At 42.6% G+C, this 20,031-nt stretch overlaps 1 protein-coding gene across 1 annotated transcript in view; it reads right to left on the reverse strand.

The window, feature by feature from the left end:
* Positions 1-20,031, reverse strand: part of CPAMD8 (C3 and PZP like alpha-2-macroglobulin domain containing 8) — a 7,231,600-nt gene that overhangs the window by 275,406 nt on the left and 6,936,163 nt on the right. Inside the window, exon 37 of the mRNA XM_044054766.1 lies at positions 15,272-15,484. Coding sequence (XP_043910701.1) covers positions 15,272-15,484 — 213 coding nt within the window. The remainder of the gene's footprint in view (positions 1-15,271; positions 15,485-20,031) is intronic.

A 20,031-nucleotide genomic window follows, 5' to 3' on the forward strand; every position in this document is an offset into this window, starting at 1 on the left:
AAAAAGCTATTAAATATAATAATAAATAATTAGAATATTTAAGTAGTTCTCCTGAATTAAAAGAAATAGTAGGAGACAAAACTTTAATTGTTCAAAAAAGGGGCAAGAGTTAAAATTTTTTTTCCAGTCTAAGTACATCTAATGTTGGATTTAACAAGGCTGGAATGTTTAAATGCTTCGATTGTAGTTATTGTCATTATTTATACACAGGGATTGTTGACTTAATGGTAAATAACATATATGTCAAAATTAGAGGTGTTTTTTCATCCAAATCTAAATCTGCAGTGTATTTAGTACTTTGTAACTCCTGTACTTAATTTTATATCAGTAGAACCACCAGGGAGCTATATCTAAGGATGTATGAGCATAAGTATGCTATATCAGCTGGTGATGACAAGAATGCGCTTAGCAAACATTATAAAAAGGGAAACTGTAAGGTAGATTTAAAGTTTATAGATCAGGTACAAGATTTTGAAAACATGTTTAGTGCTGAGGATGAACTGGATTGGATGGAATATTTGTGGCAGATGAAATTAAATGCAAGTTACCCACCTGAAAGAAAACTGTAAGGTTTATTTAAAAAGAAAAGGTATTAGGCGTTAATTGGATAACTGATTTATGTGACTTAAAAGTGTTCTATTTGCTTGTTTTATTCAGTCTGAAGAAGTATTGGGGAACAAGATAAAAGTGCTTACTGAATGTCTAAATAAAAATTTGTATGTTTTTTTACTTTTGGACATTTTATTCCGAGTGATTTGTAAACAATTATGGCTTTTTCTTCCATTTTTGTGTTTAGTTTTTGATTAAGAAACAACTCGTTAACCACTATGGGCATAAAAGAAGGATTATCACGAAGGGACACCCTGTCCTTATGAAACACCAAAAAAAAGGACAAGCTACAAGGGCTTGATGTTCAGAAGTAAGAGCCGACAAAAGTACAGTCTTCCAAGAGTAATGTTACAAGGAAGCTGAAGCTGCAGGCTCAAAAGCAGCCTGGGTCAATTTTTCTAAAACTAAATTAAGATCCTAGGGAGGAGGAACAGGCTTTCTGGGAGGCCAAAGATGAAGGACGCTTTAAAGGAATTGTTTAGCTTCAAATCTAGAAGCTAAAGGAGGCAAGAAAGGGAGACAAGCAGAAATAGGTGATAAGTGGATCTTAACCATAAAATAAGCCAACCCAGCATTGAGCAATTCACACAGATAAGACAGAACCAAAGGAACATCCACATAAAGTGGATCCACGTTACGATAAAGACACCAAACAGAAAACCTCTTCCATTTTGGTAAGCAGGACTTCCTAGTAGTAGGTTTCCTGGCCTCCTGTAGGACCCTAAGCATATCCTCGGAAAGGTGTCTATGCGGAATCAAAATCTTATCACCCACGTCAGCTGGAGAGTGGACAGGTGGAGATGGATGACAGATCCCTTGTCTTGTGTGAGTAGGTCCATCCTGTGAGGTAACTTGTGATGACTGCCCCTGGCTAAATGCAGAAGAAAAAGTGAACCAACATTGTCTCGGCCAAAAGGGAGTGACCAACATGATTTTGGGAGCATTGTGTTCAATTTTGAACAGGACTTTTGTACTGAGGGGAAGGGGAGGGAAAGCATAAAGAAACATCCCCTTCCAAGAAAAAATAAGAGGGCATCCACCTTCCAAACCAGAAGACCTGGGACTCTGGCACAAAATAGAGGATGTTGTCTGTTCAGAGGTGTCACTCTTTCTGTCAGGATAAACAGGCAAACAGTTGTGGGTTCAGTTCAAGAAGCTTTATTACACACAATCACATCTAGATTGAGGCTTGGTAACTTAAACTTAAATAAACTTATAAACAGACTGACTACTACACTCATACATGTTAACACTCTGGCTGTTCTCTCAAAATGGCACTGTTGCCTGCACATGCTCACTATTTTTATGCATGTGCCTACACTTGGAAATGCTTCTTAAAGTTACACACACACTGTTCTACAGAGGGGAGGGAAAAAGATTTATTTAAGTAGTACACCACTGTTGGACAATATCCAGAAACACATCCCTGTGAAGCATCCACTGGTGGGACAGAGTTATGGACCTGCTCAGACAGCCTGCCGCAATGTTTTGACCTGAAGGAATGTATAGTGCCTGAAGAGTCACTTGGAACTGGATAGCTAGTTCCCACACTAGGACTGCCAACCAACAAAGAAGATAAGACTATGTCCTTCCCCCATTTGTTGACATACCACATCAATGATCAATGTAGTATTTATGTAAACATCTACACCTTGAAAGGTCCTGGAGAGAAAAAGAGGACAGAAGGCTTGAAGAGCTAGAAGAAGAGCTCTTATCTCCTTGGCACTGATTTGGTCTTTCTACTGAATTGGCAACCAGACTCCCTGCACCTTTAGGAGCCAAAAGCTGCTCCCCAACCCACATCTGAGGCATCTGTGAACAGCTTGGAAGAGGAAAGAGATGGATGAAAAGGGATCCCTGGATTGAGAGTCCATTACTCAATCCACCACTGAAGTTCCTGCTTGACACAAGGGAGAAGAGGAACTAAGAAACTGAGGAGATGAGAATGCCAAAGCCAAACTGACTTTAGAAATCGTTTTCTCATGTGGAGTTGGGCAAAAGGTAGTATAGAAATAGTGGAAGCCATGAACCCCACAGCTCTCAGGAATTCCCTTGCTGTTATACAGGTTAGAGGAAGACGGGATTTAAAAAAGGAAATGAGATTTAAGGCTTTGGGAGAAGGCAGGAATGCCAGCATAGGAACAGCCTGAATCCTGCACCTCAGAAAGACATGATCCTGAGAAAGAGTCAGAAAGGACTTTTTGAGATGTATAGTGAACCCCAGGCTCTAAGGGAGATTGCTAAGTGAAGAGTTTGCAACAATATCTCTGGACAGGATGGTTGAAACAAGAGGTCATCTAAGTAGGGAAAGACTTGGATCCCCCTTAGCTTGCAAAAAGTGATCACAGGAGTAAGGCATTTGGTGAATACCCTTGGGGCAGTAAAAAAGCCAAAAGGCAAAGCAGAGAACTGAAAATGCCAGGAAACAAGAGAGAAATGTAAAAACTTCCTGAAAATGGATGAATTGGGATATGGAAATAAGTATCAATGAGATCCAGAGACAACATGTAAGCCTGAGGAAGCAAAAAAGAGAGAATAATCTGAAGGGACAACATTCAAAAAGAGGGAACCTTCAGAAATGTATTTAGATGAGAGAGCTCTAAAACTGGTATCTAAGTACCCTCTTTCTTGGGTACCTTGAATGTTCTGGAGTAACCCGCCCCCTTTGGGAAACTGGAACTTCTTGAACAGTACTCTGACCCAAGAAATCCCAAAGCACCCTGGAAAGAAGGACAGCTGTTCCTGAGGGGGCTGAGGAACTCCCATAAAAGGGGAAAAGATTTCCAGACCATAAATTACCCTTGGTGGATAATGGACAGAACCCATGAGTCCTGAGTAATATTTAACCAAACAGGGAGAAATAGAGAAAGGTGAAGAGAAACAGGAATGTGGCTAGGAAGAATAGAATAGTCAGACAGCACCTGGTTTATCAGGAAACGGAGACTTCTGGGGTACAGAAGTCTGAGAGACTTTAACAGGAGCAGCCCACTTCCCACCTTTCTTGTCCTTGGGGGGGGGGGGCAAGATTGCCTACGAAGAAAGGATGGCTTATTGGGGCAATTTCTCTGAAACCTAGGTACAGGAGAAACAAAAACATGTATATGTTCCTGTAAGGCCCTAATCCTGAAGGGACAAACAGAGCAGTAGCAGCTTCACCAAACTTTTAGTTATGTACTCACCATAACTTCAGATGTTTGGGATCCATCTCGCCTACATTCTGACTGATGGGTTCGGAGCCGATCCCTCGGCTCCGACTCGGCACGCTTATGCTATAGAGTGAGGCCTCTTATTGGCTGAGCTATCTTTATCCCAGGATGCACCACCACTAATCCCCCAGATCTTGTTTGTCCGCATTCATGCACACATGCATAACTTGATTATATAACATTGTTAGATGTTTCAAGATGAAACAACAGGATTCGGACCTTCTGATATCCTCTGATCTCCAAGGAAGGGGGAAGGAGGGTGGGTTATTAGGAATGTAGGCGAGATGGATCCCAAACATCTGAAGTTATGGTGAGTACATAACTAAAAGATGTTATGTGATCCTATCTCGCCTACATTCTGACTGATGGGACAGCGTCCCTAGCACCTAAATCCCGGGTGGCTCATTGGAAAACACTCCTGAGCACTGTGGAACCAAATGAAGCTCGTCCTCTAGATGCCACATCTAATTTGTAGTGAGAAATGAAGGTATGCGGGGAAGACCATGTAGCCGCAGCACAAATGTCACTAATAGCAAGCTTAGAATGAAATTCTACCGAAGTAGCCATAGCCCTTGTAGAATGAGCCTTGACAGAGGTGGAAAGCTCTTTGTTAGAAAAAACATAAGCTTGAGTAATACAGTCCCTGATCCATTTGGCAATAGTGACCTTTGTGACTGCGTTGCCCAATTTGTTTTCTGCAAAGGACACAAACAACTGATCTGTATTCCTTGACTGTTTGGTCCTATCCAAATAAAAACGTAACTGCCTGTGGACATCTAGTGTGTGGAAAATAAATTCCGCTTTATTGGAGTATTTTGGGAAAAAAACTGGGAGCTCTAATGACTGTTGCAAGCATAAAGTAGAACAGACTTTAGGAACAAAAGAAGGATTTGGTCTGAGGGAAACTCTGTCTGTATGAAAAACCAAATACGGAGGTTTTACTGACAAAGCTTAAAGTTCTGAAACCCTTCTAGCTGAAGTAATTGCGACTAGGAAAGCTGTCTTCCATGATAGAAACTTTAAATCACAGGTAGCTGCCGGTTCAAAGGGGGAAGAAGTCAAGGCACGTAATACTATATCGAGATCCCATGGAGGTGCAGGATGAGAAACTGGAGGTCTTAATAGAGCAGCACCTTTCAAGAAGGTCTTACACAACCTGTTGCTCATTAATGGTGGGTCTATGGATTCATGAAAATTAGAAATTGCTGCCAATTGTACTTTGATGGTAGAAACAGAAGAGCCTTAGTTGAAAAGAGAGGTTAGGAACTTGAGTACTTCTGCCATGGGGGTTGAAATAGGGTCCAGGCCCCGGAGTTGAGCCCATATAGCAAATCTTTTCCATTTGCTAGAATAAAGCTTCTTCGTAGCCGACTTGTGGGCTGAAGACAATATGTGCACTACATCTGGGTCTAGTGCATGTCTCCTGACTATGGTTGGAAGAGGAGGAGCCAGGCCGTCAATCTTAATGTGTGTAGGGACTGGTGTAGTAGTCCCGACTGATGAATCAATAGGTCTGGGACCTGGTCCAGGAACCATGGACCTTCCAGAGCATGTTTCCGAAGATAGGGAAACCAGACTTGACGAGGCCAGTAAGGAGCAATTAAGATCATCTTGCTCCCTAAGAGAGAAGCCTTCTGAATTACCTTGGGTAGGAGAGGAACTGGAGGGAAGGCATAAAGCAGGCCGGTGGGCCAAGGATGGACTAACGCGTCCACAGGGCTCTTCCCCGGAGCCGGGGTTAGGGAGAAAAAATCTTTGCACTTCGCATTTAGAGGAGTTGCGAAGAGGTCGCAGCACGGAACTCCCCATTCGCTGAAAATCTGTCTTGTAATAGTCATGTTCAGAGACCACTCGTGAGGAGAGAGGATGGTCCTGCTCAACCTGTCGGCTATGACATTGGATTTGCCCGGTATGTGAGTAGCCACTAGGAAGCGTTTGGTTGAGATTGCCCATTCCCAGACCCTCATCGCTTCTCTGCAAAGAGGGTAGGATCTGGTCCCTCCCTGCTTGTTCAGGTACCAGACAACTGACATGTTGTCCGAGTGAACAGCAATTACGCCCTGAGGGAGGTAACAGTGAAGGGCTTGAAGGGACAGGAGTACTGCTCTCATCTCTAGTATGTTGATGTGGAGAGAGGTCTCTTCCGGATGCCATTTGCCCTGGACTGACCTGCCCAGGGAATGCCCCCCCCACCCCGTCTGGGAGGCGTCCGTGGTCAAAGTGGCCGGAGGAGGAAGAACAAAGGGTCGTCCCTGATCCAAATTGGAAGACACTAGCCACCAGCGAAGGTCCCGTCTGCAAGATTCTGTGATCCATATTAGATGACTGAGAGGGAGTTCCTGAAAGGACCACTGAGCTGAAAGAAGCCACTGGAGGATTCTCATGTGTAACCTTGCCAAGGGAACTAGCAGAACTGTGGCAGACATCGATCCCAATAGTTGCATGACCATTCTGGCTGGGGCTTTGGACCTGGGGAGTAAGGCTCGAACCTGATTTTGTATGATCTGAATTCTGTCTGCAGGCAGATAGACCCGCATCTGGTTTGAATCTATCTCTGCTCCTATGAATCTTAATCTTTGAGATGGCCGTAACACAGACTTTGGCCAATTGAAGGTGATTCCGAGGGAATTGCCCAGTGATGTTGTGGCTTGCAGGCTCCGTAGAAGTAGATGCTTGGAGGTGGCAGTTAGAAGCCAGTCGTCTAGGTACGGAAACACCTGGAATCCTAGACTCCTCAAGTGAGCAGTCACTACTGCCAAGCATTTGGTGAACACCCTGGGGGCTGTGGTGAGACCAAAGGGCAGCGCACGGAACTGAAAATGACTGCTTCCTAGGCTGAAGCGCAAGTGTCTCCTGGACGTTTGATGTATTTTGATATGGTAATACGCATCCTTGAGGTCTATGGAGCACATCCAAACACCTTTCTCCAACAACGGGAGAATGGTTTGTAAAGTGACCATTCGGAACTTGGACTTCTTGACTGAACGGTTTAGATTGCTTAGGTCCAAAATGGGCCTCAAGTCCCCAGTCATTTTTGGCACTAAAAAGAATCTTGAGTAAGTCCCTAATCCGATCTGGTCTGCGGGGACCGGTTGGATGGCTCCTTTTTGCAGCAGTTTTGAAATTTCTATGGCTGCGGTATCCCGTTGACTGGGTGGCGGGTCCGGGATTCTTTTGGACTGGGGGGGGGGACAACAGAATGGGATGGAGTAACCTCCGGCGATAATTTGAAGCACCCATCGGTCCTGAGTGATGCCTTCCCAGGCCTTTAGGTGCTTCGAAAAACGACCCCCGACTGGCTCCGGAGCAGCACAGTCGGGCAATCCCTCAGGGACTATGAAAGGTTGAAGAGCCATGAAAGGACTCGCGGTCTCCAGTATTGCGGGGGCCTCTGCCGCCTCTGGGACGGCGTCTTCCTGATGAATTTCCCCCTCCTCTGCCTCTGGAGGGGGAACCTTCCTGCTGAGAGGGGTAAGACTTCTGCTATCTCCGGAACCACATCTTCCCTCCTCTTTTAGCCTTGGGATAAGGCTGAAAGGGGGTGGAAAATCGTGCCCCTACGGCAGTCAGAGTCTTACCCTCCTGTTCACAGCGGGTAAGTGTGTCTTTCACCTTGGGCCCATACAGGGAGGACCCATCAAAGGGGGCGTCGGCGAATGAAGACTTGAAGGCCTCCGCGAAATGACACAGGCGGAGCCAGGCTTGTCTCCGTAGAGCAATGCCTGTACCCGCCGCTCTACTCACCCCTTCGGCCGCATACGAGATGAGCCTCATGGACGAGTTCGAAATGGATGACATTGTAGCCAGCTGAGATCCAACCGTCTGGGCCAGCTCCTCAGGCAGGTTACCTAAGAGGGTATCGGACAACTCCTTAATCAGATCCCTCTGGAATCTCGTGAAGTGCGTTAGGTAGTTCAGAGACCTTAAGGTAAAGGCCGCTGAACTTAGGGTGCGCTTGCCGTACCGATCCATGCTCCTAGACTCCTTATTAGGAGGATGGACGGACGTAGAAGCCTCTGCTACATCCTGCAGCGTAGCAGATGCCACCACCATAGCATCCACAGCCACACCTTTCGTGAGGAACTCTCTATCGGGGGGTGCTGAAAGAAATTTGTTTGGACGAGCGGGCACCGGTTCTACAGAGTCCGGGTGTTCCCACGCCCTTCGACAGATCAAATCCAAGAGCTCGTCGAAGGGCGGAGACACCCAGGAGGTGGAGGGCTGAGCCCCGAAGGCCTTCAGGAACACCGACTCATCAGCAGAGGGAGGTTTGGACTGCCAGCCGCCTCGTTGTTTTAGGGCTTCTAGGATGTCTGCAAATGAGACATCATCCGAGGACGACTTGGGGGACCCCTCTGCATCATCGAGATCGGTGTCAGATGTCAAAGACTCATCAGGGGAGTCAACGTGCTTCCTCTTGCACGCTTTCTTCCTGGGAGGTTCTTCCGAAGAGGCTTCAGAAGGACCTCCAGGAGGGGGAGAAACCCCAGCGGGGGTAACCTGAGGCCCAGGGGCTCCGCTGTCTGCTGACAGGGGAACTGCCAACGACCCAGTCTCCAAATGTAGGGAAGGAGCTGGGGAAACTGTGGAGGTAGCCAATGAAGATTTGGCTAGAGCACTCCTCATAGCCCTGAAGGCGGGACCACCAGAATCCTGGGAAGGTCCCCCCTCCGTGGCCACGACAGTGGACGGTACTCCCGCCGCCGACGCACCAAGAGGGAGACTTGGGACCGAAGGTATCAATCCCAAAGCCTCCCCCCCAGGGCCGAAGGAAGAAGTCCGTGCACTGAACTCCGACCCAGGAGCCGGAGTCGGAGTAAGGGTCGGACCTGACCCTAACACCTCCACTGGTTCCACCAACACCTGCTCCAACAGTGCCGAAGCTGTTGGAGGAGGAAGTACTGTAAGGGAGTGGACCATCGGCTCCGAAGCCAAATGGGCTGGAGCCGAAACCATCTTTTGGAACACCGGAGACTGGAAAAGTCGAAGGAGTACCCTGTCGATGTCCGAATCAGACATCCTGGAAGATCTCGAGGATACCGATCGGGCCCGAACCGATTTCTCCATCGGCTCCGAAGGGCTCGGGGACCGGCTCCGAAAGGACTCCACAATTATCGGCTCAGAGGAAACCTTCAAGGAAAATTCCCTCAGCGCCGATAAGGACTTCGGCTCCGAGGGGGAAGTGTCTGAGCCGATGACCCTTATTGGCTCCAATATCAGTGGAGCCGATGAGGGTGACCCACCTCTCGATGCTCCAGGCCTTGGCTCCGAAACCAGAGGGGTCGAGGTAGGAGGCATCGAGGTAGGCCGTTCCGACCTCGGCTCCGAAGTCCGTGGAGCCGATGGAGAAGTCTGCTTACCTTTTTTAGCCGTCGGTTCCGACTGACTGGTCGGAGCCGCGCTCTTCTTAGAAGGAGACGGAGAGGAAGATAAAGCCTCCTCGAAAGAAGGCTTGATTAATCCTTTAAGGATTAATTTGTTTTTCCTCTCCTGGAGGACTCAGGAGGAAAACGCATGGCATACACTGCAGGATTCCTGGAGATGTTTGGCGCCAAGACAATAGACGCACGAGGAGTGGTCGTCCATTATGGACATTTTAAACCCACACCTCGTGCACTTTTTAAACCCGGAGGGTTTGTGTTCCTTAGACATTGCAGAAAAAACAGAAAACAACAGTAAACTTTCAACAGTTTTAGGACACAAGTACAATAAGAATGTCCGTACTCAAATATTACAAACTGAAACAAAAACACTTTTTGTTTGTTTTTTTTTTTTACACAGCAAGGGAAAGGGAAGAAACAAAGAGGGTCAAGACCTTCTAACTCAAACGGGTACTTGACCCACACACAACCACTGAAGTAGTTAGTACAGGGGAAAGCCCCTCTAACTGAAACGGAACCTTCTCTGACAGGAAAATTAAATCAAAAATCAATCAAACAACAAGAGACACACTCGTACACAAAAAATAGCCATTAAAACAGCTTTTGGTTTGAAAAGAGAGAACTACTGACAGGAAAATATACTATTAATATAGTACTTAGCCCAGCCAATGTTGAGACCACGTCCAAGCTTTGTAAGCGGCAAACGAGATCTGGGGGTGCATCCTGGGATAAAGATAGCTCAGCCAATAAGAGGCCTCGCTCTATAGCATAAGCGTGCCGAGTCAGAGCCGAGGGATCGGCTCCGAACCCATCAGTCAGAATGTAGGCGAGATAGGATCACATAACATCAAGTGTTTATTATCCAGAGGAGCATCCATCAACTTAGCCTTAATATATCAGGCAAAGGCTGAAGCCAAAGACAAGAATATCTCCTCATCACAGACCCAAAGGCAGTATTCCCTAAAGGAAGCATCTGCTGCATTATAACTACACTTGATGGGATGACGAGCCACCTTGGAGGAAGTCCCTAACAAGGAAACGGCAAAAGTCTTCCGTTCAGAGTCTGGAAGATCAGAAATTACCTGACAGGCCTGGGGAAAAAAGAGCCAACATGTACCTAGACATACACTGGTCTGAGAACCGACAGCCATAAAGCTTAAGTGGCAGAGGTGCAAACCTTTTCCCCTAACCTTTCCATAGTTCTGCTATCTTTGCCAGAAGGCAATAACTTTGGAGAAGGAAGCAACTGAGATGGCTTATTAGAAGCCACAGACACCACCGAAGGGTCAGCAAAAGAGCAGTTATAAAGAAATTTACAGTCCTCAGGTACCCTATAAAATCTATCAGGTTTCTTGGAACAGGGGGCTGAGAGTCAGTAGCCTTAGAAACATTAGAACAGGTATCATCCAACAATGCAGCCAAAACAGGAAATACAGCAGGATGCCTAGGAGAGTCCATCTGCAGGAGCTCATAATATCTTTTCTGCACATCAAAAACCTGAGCACAATCTCATTAAAAAAAAACTCCATCATTCTAGAGATTGTGTCCCCAAAAGACATTTCCTCAAAAGGAGTATTAGTACTATTTGATTCCTCTTCCTCACACTTATAATCTAAAGGAGAGGGAATCTGAGAGGCACAGGCATAGGTTCATAGGTAGGTACTAGGCTATCGGCCCTAGGGCCTATCTAAGCCTAGCCAACAAGGTTCCCTGGCTTTCACCACCCCTGGATGCTATTTACCTGTGCCCCTGTCTAGCAGGGCCACCGATGTGATGCCCGGGGTGAATTTCCTATTGCCCATCCACTCAAGATTTTTCTTATAGAGTGCTAGTGACGAACTCTGCTTGACCTAGATAGGTAGTTTGTTCCAGAGTATGGGAAGTCTCTGGGACAGGAATCTATCCCTCCGGCATGTTCTGTTAATTGTGGTGACGAGGTTTAGGTCCCTAGAGAGTGTGGATCTGAGGGATTGGGATTTCTTTAGGTGTAGAATGTCCAGTAGCTCAGGGTTTGACATAGCTTTGTATGTTAGGCAGAGATCACCTCGGAGTAGGCAATATGCTACAGAGTAAAGCCAGGGCTTTTTAAGGTGGTCAGCATAGGTAACTGTTTGAGTCCCATAATCCTCTTTCTGAGGTATTTTTGTAGCCTTTCTAGCTTCTACAGATGCCTTTTAAGGTACATTCCAAATGAGGCATTGTACTCTATAATAGGTCTGATGAGAGCCGAGTAGAGGGGGGGCAATGACTTTTTTCCTGGATGAGAACCCTTTCATGATGAGGTGTGCTATGTAGAAGGATTTCCTACTACTGTGGTGATTGGATTATCAAAGGAGAGGCTACTGTCAACTAGAGTCCTGATGTCTCTTATCACACCTTCGGTGTTAAGTGGGCTGCCACCTATGTGGTAGTCTATGGGTACAGGGTTTTTAACAAAGGGGATGGCAATGCATTTTTTGGAGTTGAGCTTGAGGTCATGGCTCTGACACCAGGCATCAATCTTGGTGAGGCCCTTTTGCAGGATGTCCACATTGTTTGGGGACTCGACTATGGCACCTAATTTGCAGTCATCTGTGAACTTGGTCAGCCAGAGGCCCTCTGTGTTGGCCGGTATGTCAGAGAAGTAGGTCCCAAATAGGAGGGCGCCCAAGACTGAAGCCTGTGGTACTCCACTTGTCACAGGTTTGGAGTCAGATTTAGAGTCCTCAATTTTTACAGTGTGGGTTCTGTCTGTGAGCCAGTTGGTGACCCATCTTGTGATGTACGGATTTATACCCAGCTTGGTGAGTTTATTTATGATACCAGAATGGGGGATGGTGTCAAAAGCCTTGGCGAGGTCGAGATAGGCTGTGTGGACTGCCTTACCCTCGTCCATGGCTTTGGGGACTGTTTCAAAAAAATTGACTAGGTTCAGGAGACATGATCTGCCCTTCACAAATCCAAACTGGGTGGGGTCCAGAGTTTGGGTGGGGTCCAGAGTTTGGAGGTTACCAGTATCCTTGTTTATGAGTTCCATGATAATATGCTCCATGGCCTCATCTGAATCTGGATCGTCCTCAGAGGAATCCTGCTCTCTGGGTCTTTTAAGGGCTGTAGAAGACAAAGGAGCTGGAACAGAAACATCCTGAGGAGGTTTTAAAGTCATCAAAGCATTAAACAACCCCTGAGTGAATTTTATCATTAACTCTGTGGGTCCTTAGGAGCTGGAGTAATATGCTTAGGTTTCTGCTTTTTCTTTAAGGGGACATCCGCCTTATGAAAAGTAGAAGGCTCCGACCCCAGACAGCATTCAATAATTGTAGTAGGAACTTCTACCTTGACTAAACTTTGAGCAACATCCCTAGGGCCCTCAGAAATAATCAGCCACAATTCCACCTGAACTGCTTGTGCAGATGTTCTGCATGGCCTTCAAGGACGTGCCTAAAGTTGGATGCCCACTGGCCTCTAAACCGGTCTCCACCAAAGAATCCAACAATGAAGTCAGGCAAACCTCTAGGCTTTCATTCACCTTGGAGAGAAGTCAGGTGAAGGCTGAACAGCAGAAGAATCTGGCCTAGAATTCTTAGCCTTCTTCTTTATAGATGGCTGCCCCTTTGAGTGGGAAGTTCTTTCTGTTGTGTCTTTAGCTAAAAGCTTAAGATAGTGATTCTCCAAATGCAAAGCCAAAGAAAGCCTACTATGGAGGGTTTTGGGAACAAACACCTGACTGACTGAACAGGACATATGGTTGTGGGAAGTACCAAGGCAGAACAAGCACTGCTTGTGACGGTCTTTATGGGGATTCTGTCTCCCACACTGGCATTTACCCTTCTTGGATGACATGAAACCCCAACAAGCAATAAAATATAAAAAGAAGATAAGATACAATAAACCCCAATGGGGCACTTATCTGCAACAGCTTGGTGAACCAGCAATGGAATGGGAGTTCAGACTGATGATCAAGAGATAATATTTGGATTGACGGCAAAGAAATTCTGATGATGGTATGCCTGGACGTCACCTTTATGCCATACGCTATGCAAGGAGCATATGTGTGATGTACAGCATACCTTAAAGCAACTTAAAGGCTTTGATATACTGGATGGATGTCAGGCCGCCCTTGGCAGGGGATCCCTAGTGTAGTACTGAGTACTGCAGCAGTGAAATGGAAAGACATATCGGTTCCATTCAAACTTGGTGGCCAGCAGTTTCATCTAGATAAGAAGGAATTAGTATCCACTTGGGCATCATTCTACTACAGTGGAGGAGTCTGCCCGATCATTTGTATCACTGCATCTCCTTCAAGATACTGTTATTCCATTCTATACACTTAGCTGGAAGGGAAACAGATCTGCTTCTTATAATACATGTTCTATACTGTACTTAAAAATATATCAAATTCCATACTTTTTTTTTTTTTTTTTTTTTTTAGGTAAAGGAATCACTAAGAACTCAACCTTATAATACCACTACTAGAAAACAAACACTATTCTGATGGCCATCCAAACTGCAGCTCTCAGCAAATGATTTGTTTAAAGGCACAGCAAATTGCAGGGAATAGGACTGCTTGGTTGAGCTATAAAATTAGAGAACAAATGCAAGTAAAAGAAAGAAAAATACACTTGCAGAATGAACTGTCGGACAGAATAAACCAGAAAATGCATGTTACACATTCCTATTGGTAAAAATGAAAGTGATGTCTTCCCCACTTTGTTATGCTTTCTAAATAATTTTTCAGATCTGCTCACTGTGGTATATACACCCATTATATTCTGAAATATCACAAAGCTTCAGAAGATGGGATATATCTTGGGCTTTAGTTTTCTGTGAGTTACCTGCCTCCTTCCTCTCAGGAAGCACTGACTGGGATATCAATTTTTTTTTCCATCCTACAAGATAAACCTGCTCCAATGGGTCAGGCTCTTGCTGAAACCTCAACACATTACCATAAATGTGAAGAAATAACAAGTATCAAATCAACTATTAAAATATTAATTATAACATTATTATCAATATGATGAGTTTAATAACTGGTGTCAAAATTATGGTCTGAAACTAAATGCCAAAAAAATGCATTACTGTAACCTTTGGGAAGTCATTTGTTTAATAACAACCACATTAACAATACTCCCCTATGAGCAGATCCAGTTGTTTGGGATTTGGGAACTTATGCTGACAGTGACCTAACTTTTGACCACATATGTCTATTGTTGTAAGAAAGTCCTTCTATAGTGCACAGCTTATAAACAAAGGGATTGGATCTCAGCCCTCAATAGGCCAGTCATTGAATATAATGTCCTCTTTGGCATGTATCTCTCCAGACACATTTAACAACTGGAGAGCCTACAGAGATATCTTACTAAAAGGATATAGGGCCTAATTAAGATGTCCTATATGGACTGACTCACAGCCTTGTCACTCTACTCAGTATCCTACAGAATGCTAAGACGTGACCTGTGCCTGGCAAACAAGATATCCTCCAACCCATTACTGATGAATTTACTGCACATCAGTAAGTCAAACAGCATCAGAAATACTCGGTCTAGGAATCTAAACTTCTTTTGCAACATCAGCAGAATGATTTAGTGAGACAGGTATATTTCACAGTGGATACCGATGCTGTGGAACAGACTCCTCATCCACATAAAACAATGTCCATTTTTCAAAATCAACTTGGATCTATGGATGGGACACAGAAAATTTACCCAATGATTTCCTCCTGTACTACAAATGGACAGATGCAGCTCCCAAATGCTTTGCCCCATGCATGGGTCCCTATCGACCACAGGATGGGTGATGTCAATCTAGAACCAAATGAGACAGGTTATTTTGAGCACAAAAAGGAAAATTGGCTAGGTTTAAAATGGCCCACAAGGGCAGCTAGCCTATACTTATGAATCTATGCACTACAGGCTTTGTCAAATAATACCATAATACATTATAATTACTCCTGAAAATATCAGTATGATTTATCAGACATATGGCACATTCACAGCTTTACCTAAATCTTATACCTTAAAACATAGCCTTAGGACTGTACAAAATGACTAGTGCCTTTAAGCTCATATTTTCTGACAAAGTATAACATCAGCTCACCTAAATGGCACTGTGACATAGGAACTTGCTCTGTTGTTGTGTTGTTTCGGCAGGCTGTAGTCTCCATATGACACTGGTTCTGATAAATGATGCCATCAGAACCACATACTGGGTCTCCATCATATCCACAGTCCCGATAGCATGTGCAGTGCTCCAAATGTTCCTCCTCAATACAACCAAGGACATTATTGCATGGTCCTTTCTGAACAAAACCTAGGAAATATATCAAACACAGCTGATTATGTGAACAGTACCAGTTAAGTTTTTATTTTCTGAAGGACGTTTGGTCAGACAGACAGACAGGAATACAATTATTTTATATTTTAATTCTCAGATATTCTGAATACTGAAAAGCAGACAAGTAACGCATTCTAAAATGGCACACATTTGAGGGCATAATTACATAGCCTGTAGACATCAATTTAGTGTTCTGAAGAAGCAGATAAATAAGATTAAGAGAAAACTAAATTATTAAGCATCTTTATGGCAAGTGTAATGAAACATTAAAACAGAGTTTAATTAATAAACACAATGACCTTAACGCTTCTTTTGAGAGTTATACAATAACCATTTAGAGATGTTGATGTATCTGTCACAGCCATTTCAAAATTAAATTCCTTTTTATTTTTGGGATGAACCATCCCGAGGATAACAACCCATACAAAATTCTTCATAGATGGAATCCCTGTAGTTAGCACAGATGAGGCCCCAGTCAGGTCTACACTTGTCCAACTAAACCTGCCAGCAGAGCCCAGCTATGCAACTGAATGATGGTTTCAGTATTTGAGCAACTCCGAATGATACTTTGGAACAAATGGAAACAAAGCTGGAACAATTCAGAGAAGCAATTCTATGAGACTAGCTACAAAAATGCTGGTAACAATTTGTACATGAATAACAAAAATGTACATAGTTTACTGACTTAAATTCATCTGATTTGAACTTAAGTGACAAAACAAAGTTTTGCAAAAAGGTTTGACTTTCGTCTCAACTAAATGAGCAGATGTGATAGACTGTACAGCTAGTCTCAAATATATACTAGGCAGTTGAATTTCATATTCTGCACAAAGTTGAGTCTTGTTAATTGTTCACAATCATTCCTTAAGACACCTAGTGCATTTACAACTCCCTCACATTCTACAGTACCTGTTTTTGAATATACTCGGAAACAAGAAATGTTCAGGCTTTTGAAATGTCTCCCAGAAAAGCACTGTTAACTTGTAATGCATTTAAAATGGAAAGCAACACATTCCTCATGTGCAATAACTGAATAAAACATAAAAAAATCCAGGTGCAACTTCAATGATAACTTGATATAAACTTTCCCATGATGCTGTTCATTCCATGAATGTTTTCCAGAACTAGGGAGACAGTTTGCATAAATGTAAGTACTTTGTTAGAATACAAAGAAAATTTTGTGTAGGAAACTTCTTAAAGATTAGCCCACTGAGTTGTTTATGCAAAACTTGGAAAACATTTTATCCTACAAACAATAATAAACTATATTTACTTGTAAACTCCAAACCTAAGTATAAGATGCACTACTGCCAGAATTAATTATGACATAACAGCAATACTAGAATCTGAATTATAAATAGTACAAAGAGAGTTTTTTGCAATGTGAGTCTTGAATACTAAGGTTCTAAGAAGAAAACCTGAGAATGATCCAAGATATTAAAAAAAAAAAATATATATATATATATATATATATATATATATATATATATATATATATATATATATATAACAAATATGCTTAAAATGAGTTGCAAAAGGAAAGAAGGTTAAGGAAAAGATCTTCATCAAAAAAAGAAACTTCATAAGGCCACTTTAGTGAGTGAAGAATAGGTTCAAACCCACTACAGTAAAATGAACCTACTCTGAACCCATCTGAAGCCAAACCCATATATATTTTAAATGTCCAAAAGTGGTTAGAAACAGAAGTAATATGTCAATACCAAAATAAAAAATTGGTAACAATACCAACAACCCATATAAAATAAATGTAAACATAATTCCGAAATTATCCACATCCCATGACTCTTCAAAGAAGTTAACAAATTAGGAAATGCACAAAAAACGAAGACCTGAGCCCAAAAGCGCAACCTCTTTTTTAGTGGAAGATATGGGCTAGTTTTCTAGACCCCTTACTTTTTCAGGAAAAGTAAGGGGTCTAGAAAACTAGCCCATATCTTCCACTAAAAAAGAGGTTGCGCTTTTGGGCTCAGTTCTTCGTTTTTTGTGCATTTCCTGGTTTGTCGAGCTTTTTGTGGTTTGAAGTTAACAAATTAAAAAAGATGCTTGCTCTCATCACATAAAATTAAAAAAAAATAAAACATGAAATTCACTAAAAATGGAAAGCATGACATGAGGATGATGTTACTAAAATCAGATGTAATTATGGGAATATAGGAGACAGAACTAGTTAACAGAAGACTTTCTAGAAGAACTTGCAACTTTAACCCAGAGTATGACTGCAGAGTAAACAGCAACACATTATGATGACAGATGCTGACTTAAATGTGATCTGAAAAGTTTTGCTGCAACTAATAATTTGCATATAAAACTAGGTTTTTAGTATTGTCCTGTACAGTGAAAGCAAATAACTAACAACCTCTGCTCTTATACCAGAAAATGTAATATCTGGAGTTCATGGCTGTAAAATTAGCTGAGGTTGAAATAGAAAAACGGCAATCATGGTGACCTGAAGCAAAACTGCATGTAAAAATAAGTGAATCAGAACACGCAATAAGGTAGCTAGCTCTAGTATGAAATTTCCCACTAGTTCCAAGAGAGAATTTGTTTATAAATTTAGACTTTCAGCATAGTCCTGTATACTACAAAAAGCAATAAAAAAGATGTAATGTCATATCAACAATATTAAAATAAACCTTTTTTTTTTAATATAAAATATAACAAATACAGTAAAATATCCAGAGTCCATTGCAGCAAAGTGAGTTGATACTGAAATATCCCAATGGCAGCCAGCATGACCCAAAGCAAAGCTGAATGCTCCAGCAGGTGCATAAGGAAGGGGATGATACAGAACATACAGTAAGGTAGCAGTCTGTCTAGCTGAGGCTGTAATTTTAATCCACAGTATCCCTGCAAAACAGACACCAAAACATTATAATAACGGAAAGTTAACAAAGGCATAAAATGTAGAGAACAATATGGTGTGACAATTATTATTACTGCAAAGACACAATTCATTTATAAGCAGAAATTGTCAGCACCGTTCTGCATACTCGTGGCAAGAGAAAAGCAATGAAAAGCTACAGTTTTATACCAATTTATTTTGCTTATATTTTGGTTAATTATCATAGTCCCACTAAGCCAGTAGTCTTTTTTCAAGGAAGACTCAAGGTGGTATTAATACTGAGTAGTGGAAATTTGGCAAAGGCACCACGGAACTTCTACTCTTTTCATTACCAGACATACTGCTATAAATAATAAAGTAGTCACTGCATGAAGCAAAAAGAAATGGTGACTTCTGAGGAGTGCACTACACGGATAATGCTATGAATGCTGAAATTATGTTTTTAATGGTGGACTACCTGATGTTAAATACAGGAGCTAATAAAAACTGATGAACCTACTAAACTAGACACACTTTCTTACAGTCAAATTATGGATAAACTCATTTTACACAAATGTTTTGTTTGATAAATGTAGCCCACACAGTCTACTGAGAAGGGCAATTTGTCATGTTCCACTTCTAAAAAGACATTTTATAACATTGTAAAACTAAACATGTCTAAAGAATTAGAAGTACAACTGACAGTTCCCAGTCATGATGATTACTTCAAAGAACAGTACACCAACTGATCAATAAGAGGTACGGTACAATTTTGTAATGTTGTTACATGTTGCATCAGCAATGTGTATTTATTAATCTGGAGAAAGACACATTGTGAATTAACTTCTGAAACCCTCAAAGCTGCTGAGATACTCCACAGCATGAGGGAACTTAAACAATTGTATTCTCCATGGTTTTCCTATAACATTGCTGGTGTTATTATTACTAGAAAAAGCTACATTATTATACATTTCAGGACTGGTGATACTGATAGTGATAGTGGTGCAAATTTTCTTGCTATATATTGTAAATCTCGCCATGAAGTTAAGAAAATGTTGATAAACTTTGGAATAGGTTTTGTGAAGTATTTGTTACACTGCAAACTTCTGGTGGAAAATTAAAGCACATTCCTAGTGCTGTTATTGTTGATGAAAATAAGGCATATGTTATGCATAAAGAAGAACTGAAAACATGTTTTTTTGTGGGTCATATACACGTTTTATAAATAACTTTAATAAAAAAAAAATCTACACAGTGATGAGACTCAAGACACACTTGTAAAAGATGGAAATGTTAGGGATATTTTTAATTTGACTGTCTATAATTAAACAAACAGAACGGAAGGAGCTCAGCACAGTACATAATGTGCATAGAGTGGAAAACATTAATCTTTTGGCTTTTCCCAGTTAGGGGTCGCCACAGTAGAACTCCGGACCACTAATGATTGGCAGTGGATTTTTAATGTGCTGAGTTGCCAGCCCAACGCACAACTTTCAAAGAAGGTACACCCATTCATGCATGCACCTACCTGCATGTCTTTTAAACGTCACTCAACCGCAGGGAGAACATGCAGACTCCACACAGAAGGCGCTGAAGCTGAGAATCGAACAGGAGAACCTCTTGCTATGAGGTGACAACACTAACCGCTGCACCACCATGGTCTCATAGTGTTAATGTTGAT

The sequence above is a fragment of the Protopterus annectens genome, chromosome 13.part0, assembly GCF_019279795.1.
Source record: "Protopterus annectens isolate FY-2018-M chromosome 13.part0, PAN1.0, whole genome shotgun sequence".
In the NCBI taxonomy this organism is placed as follows: domain Eukaryota; kingdom Metazoa; phylum Chordata; order Ceratodontiformes; family Protopteridae; genus Protopterus; species Protopterus annectens.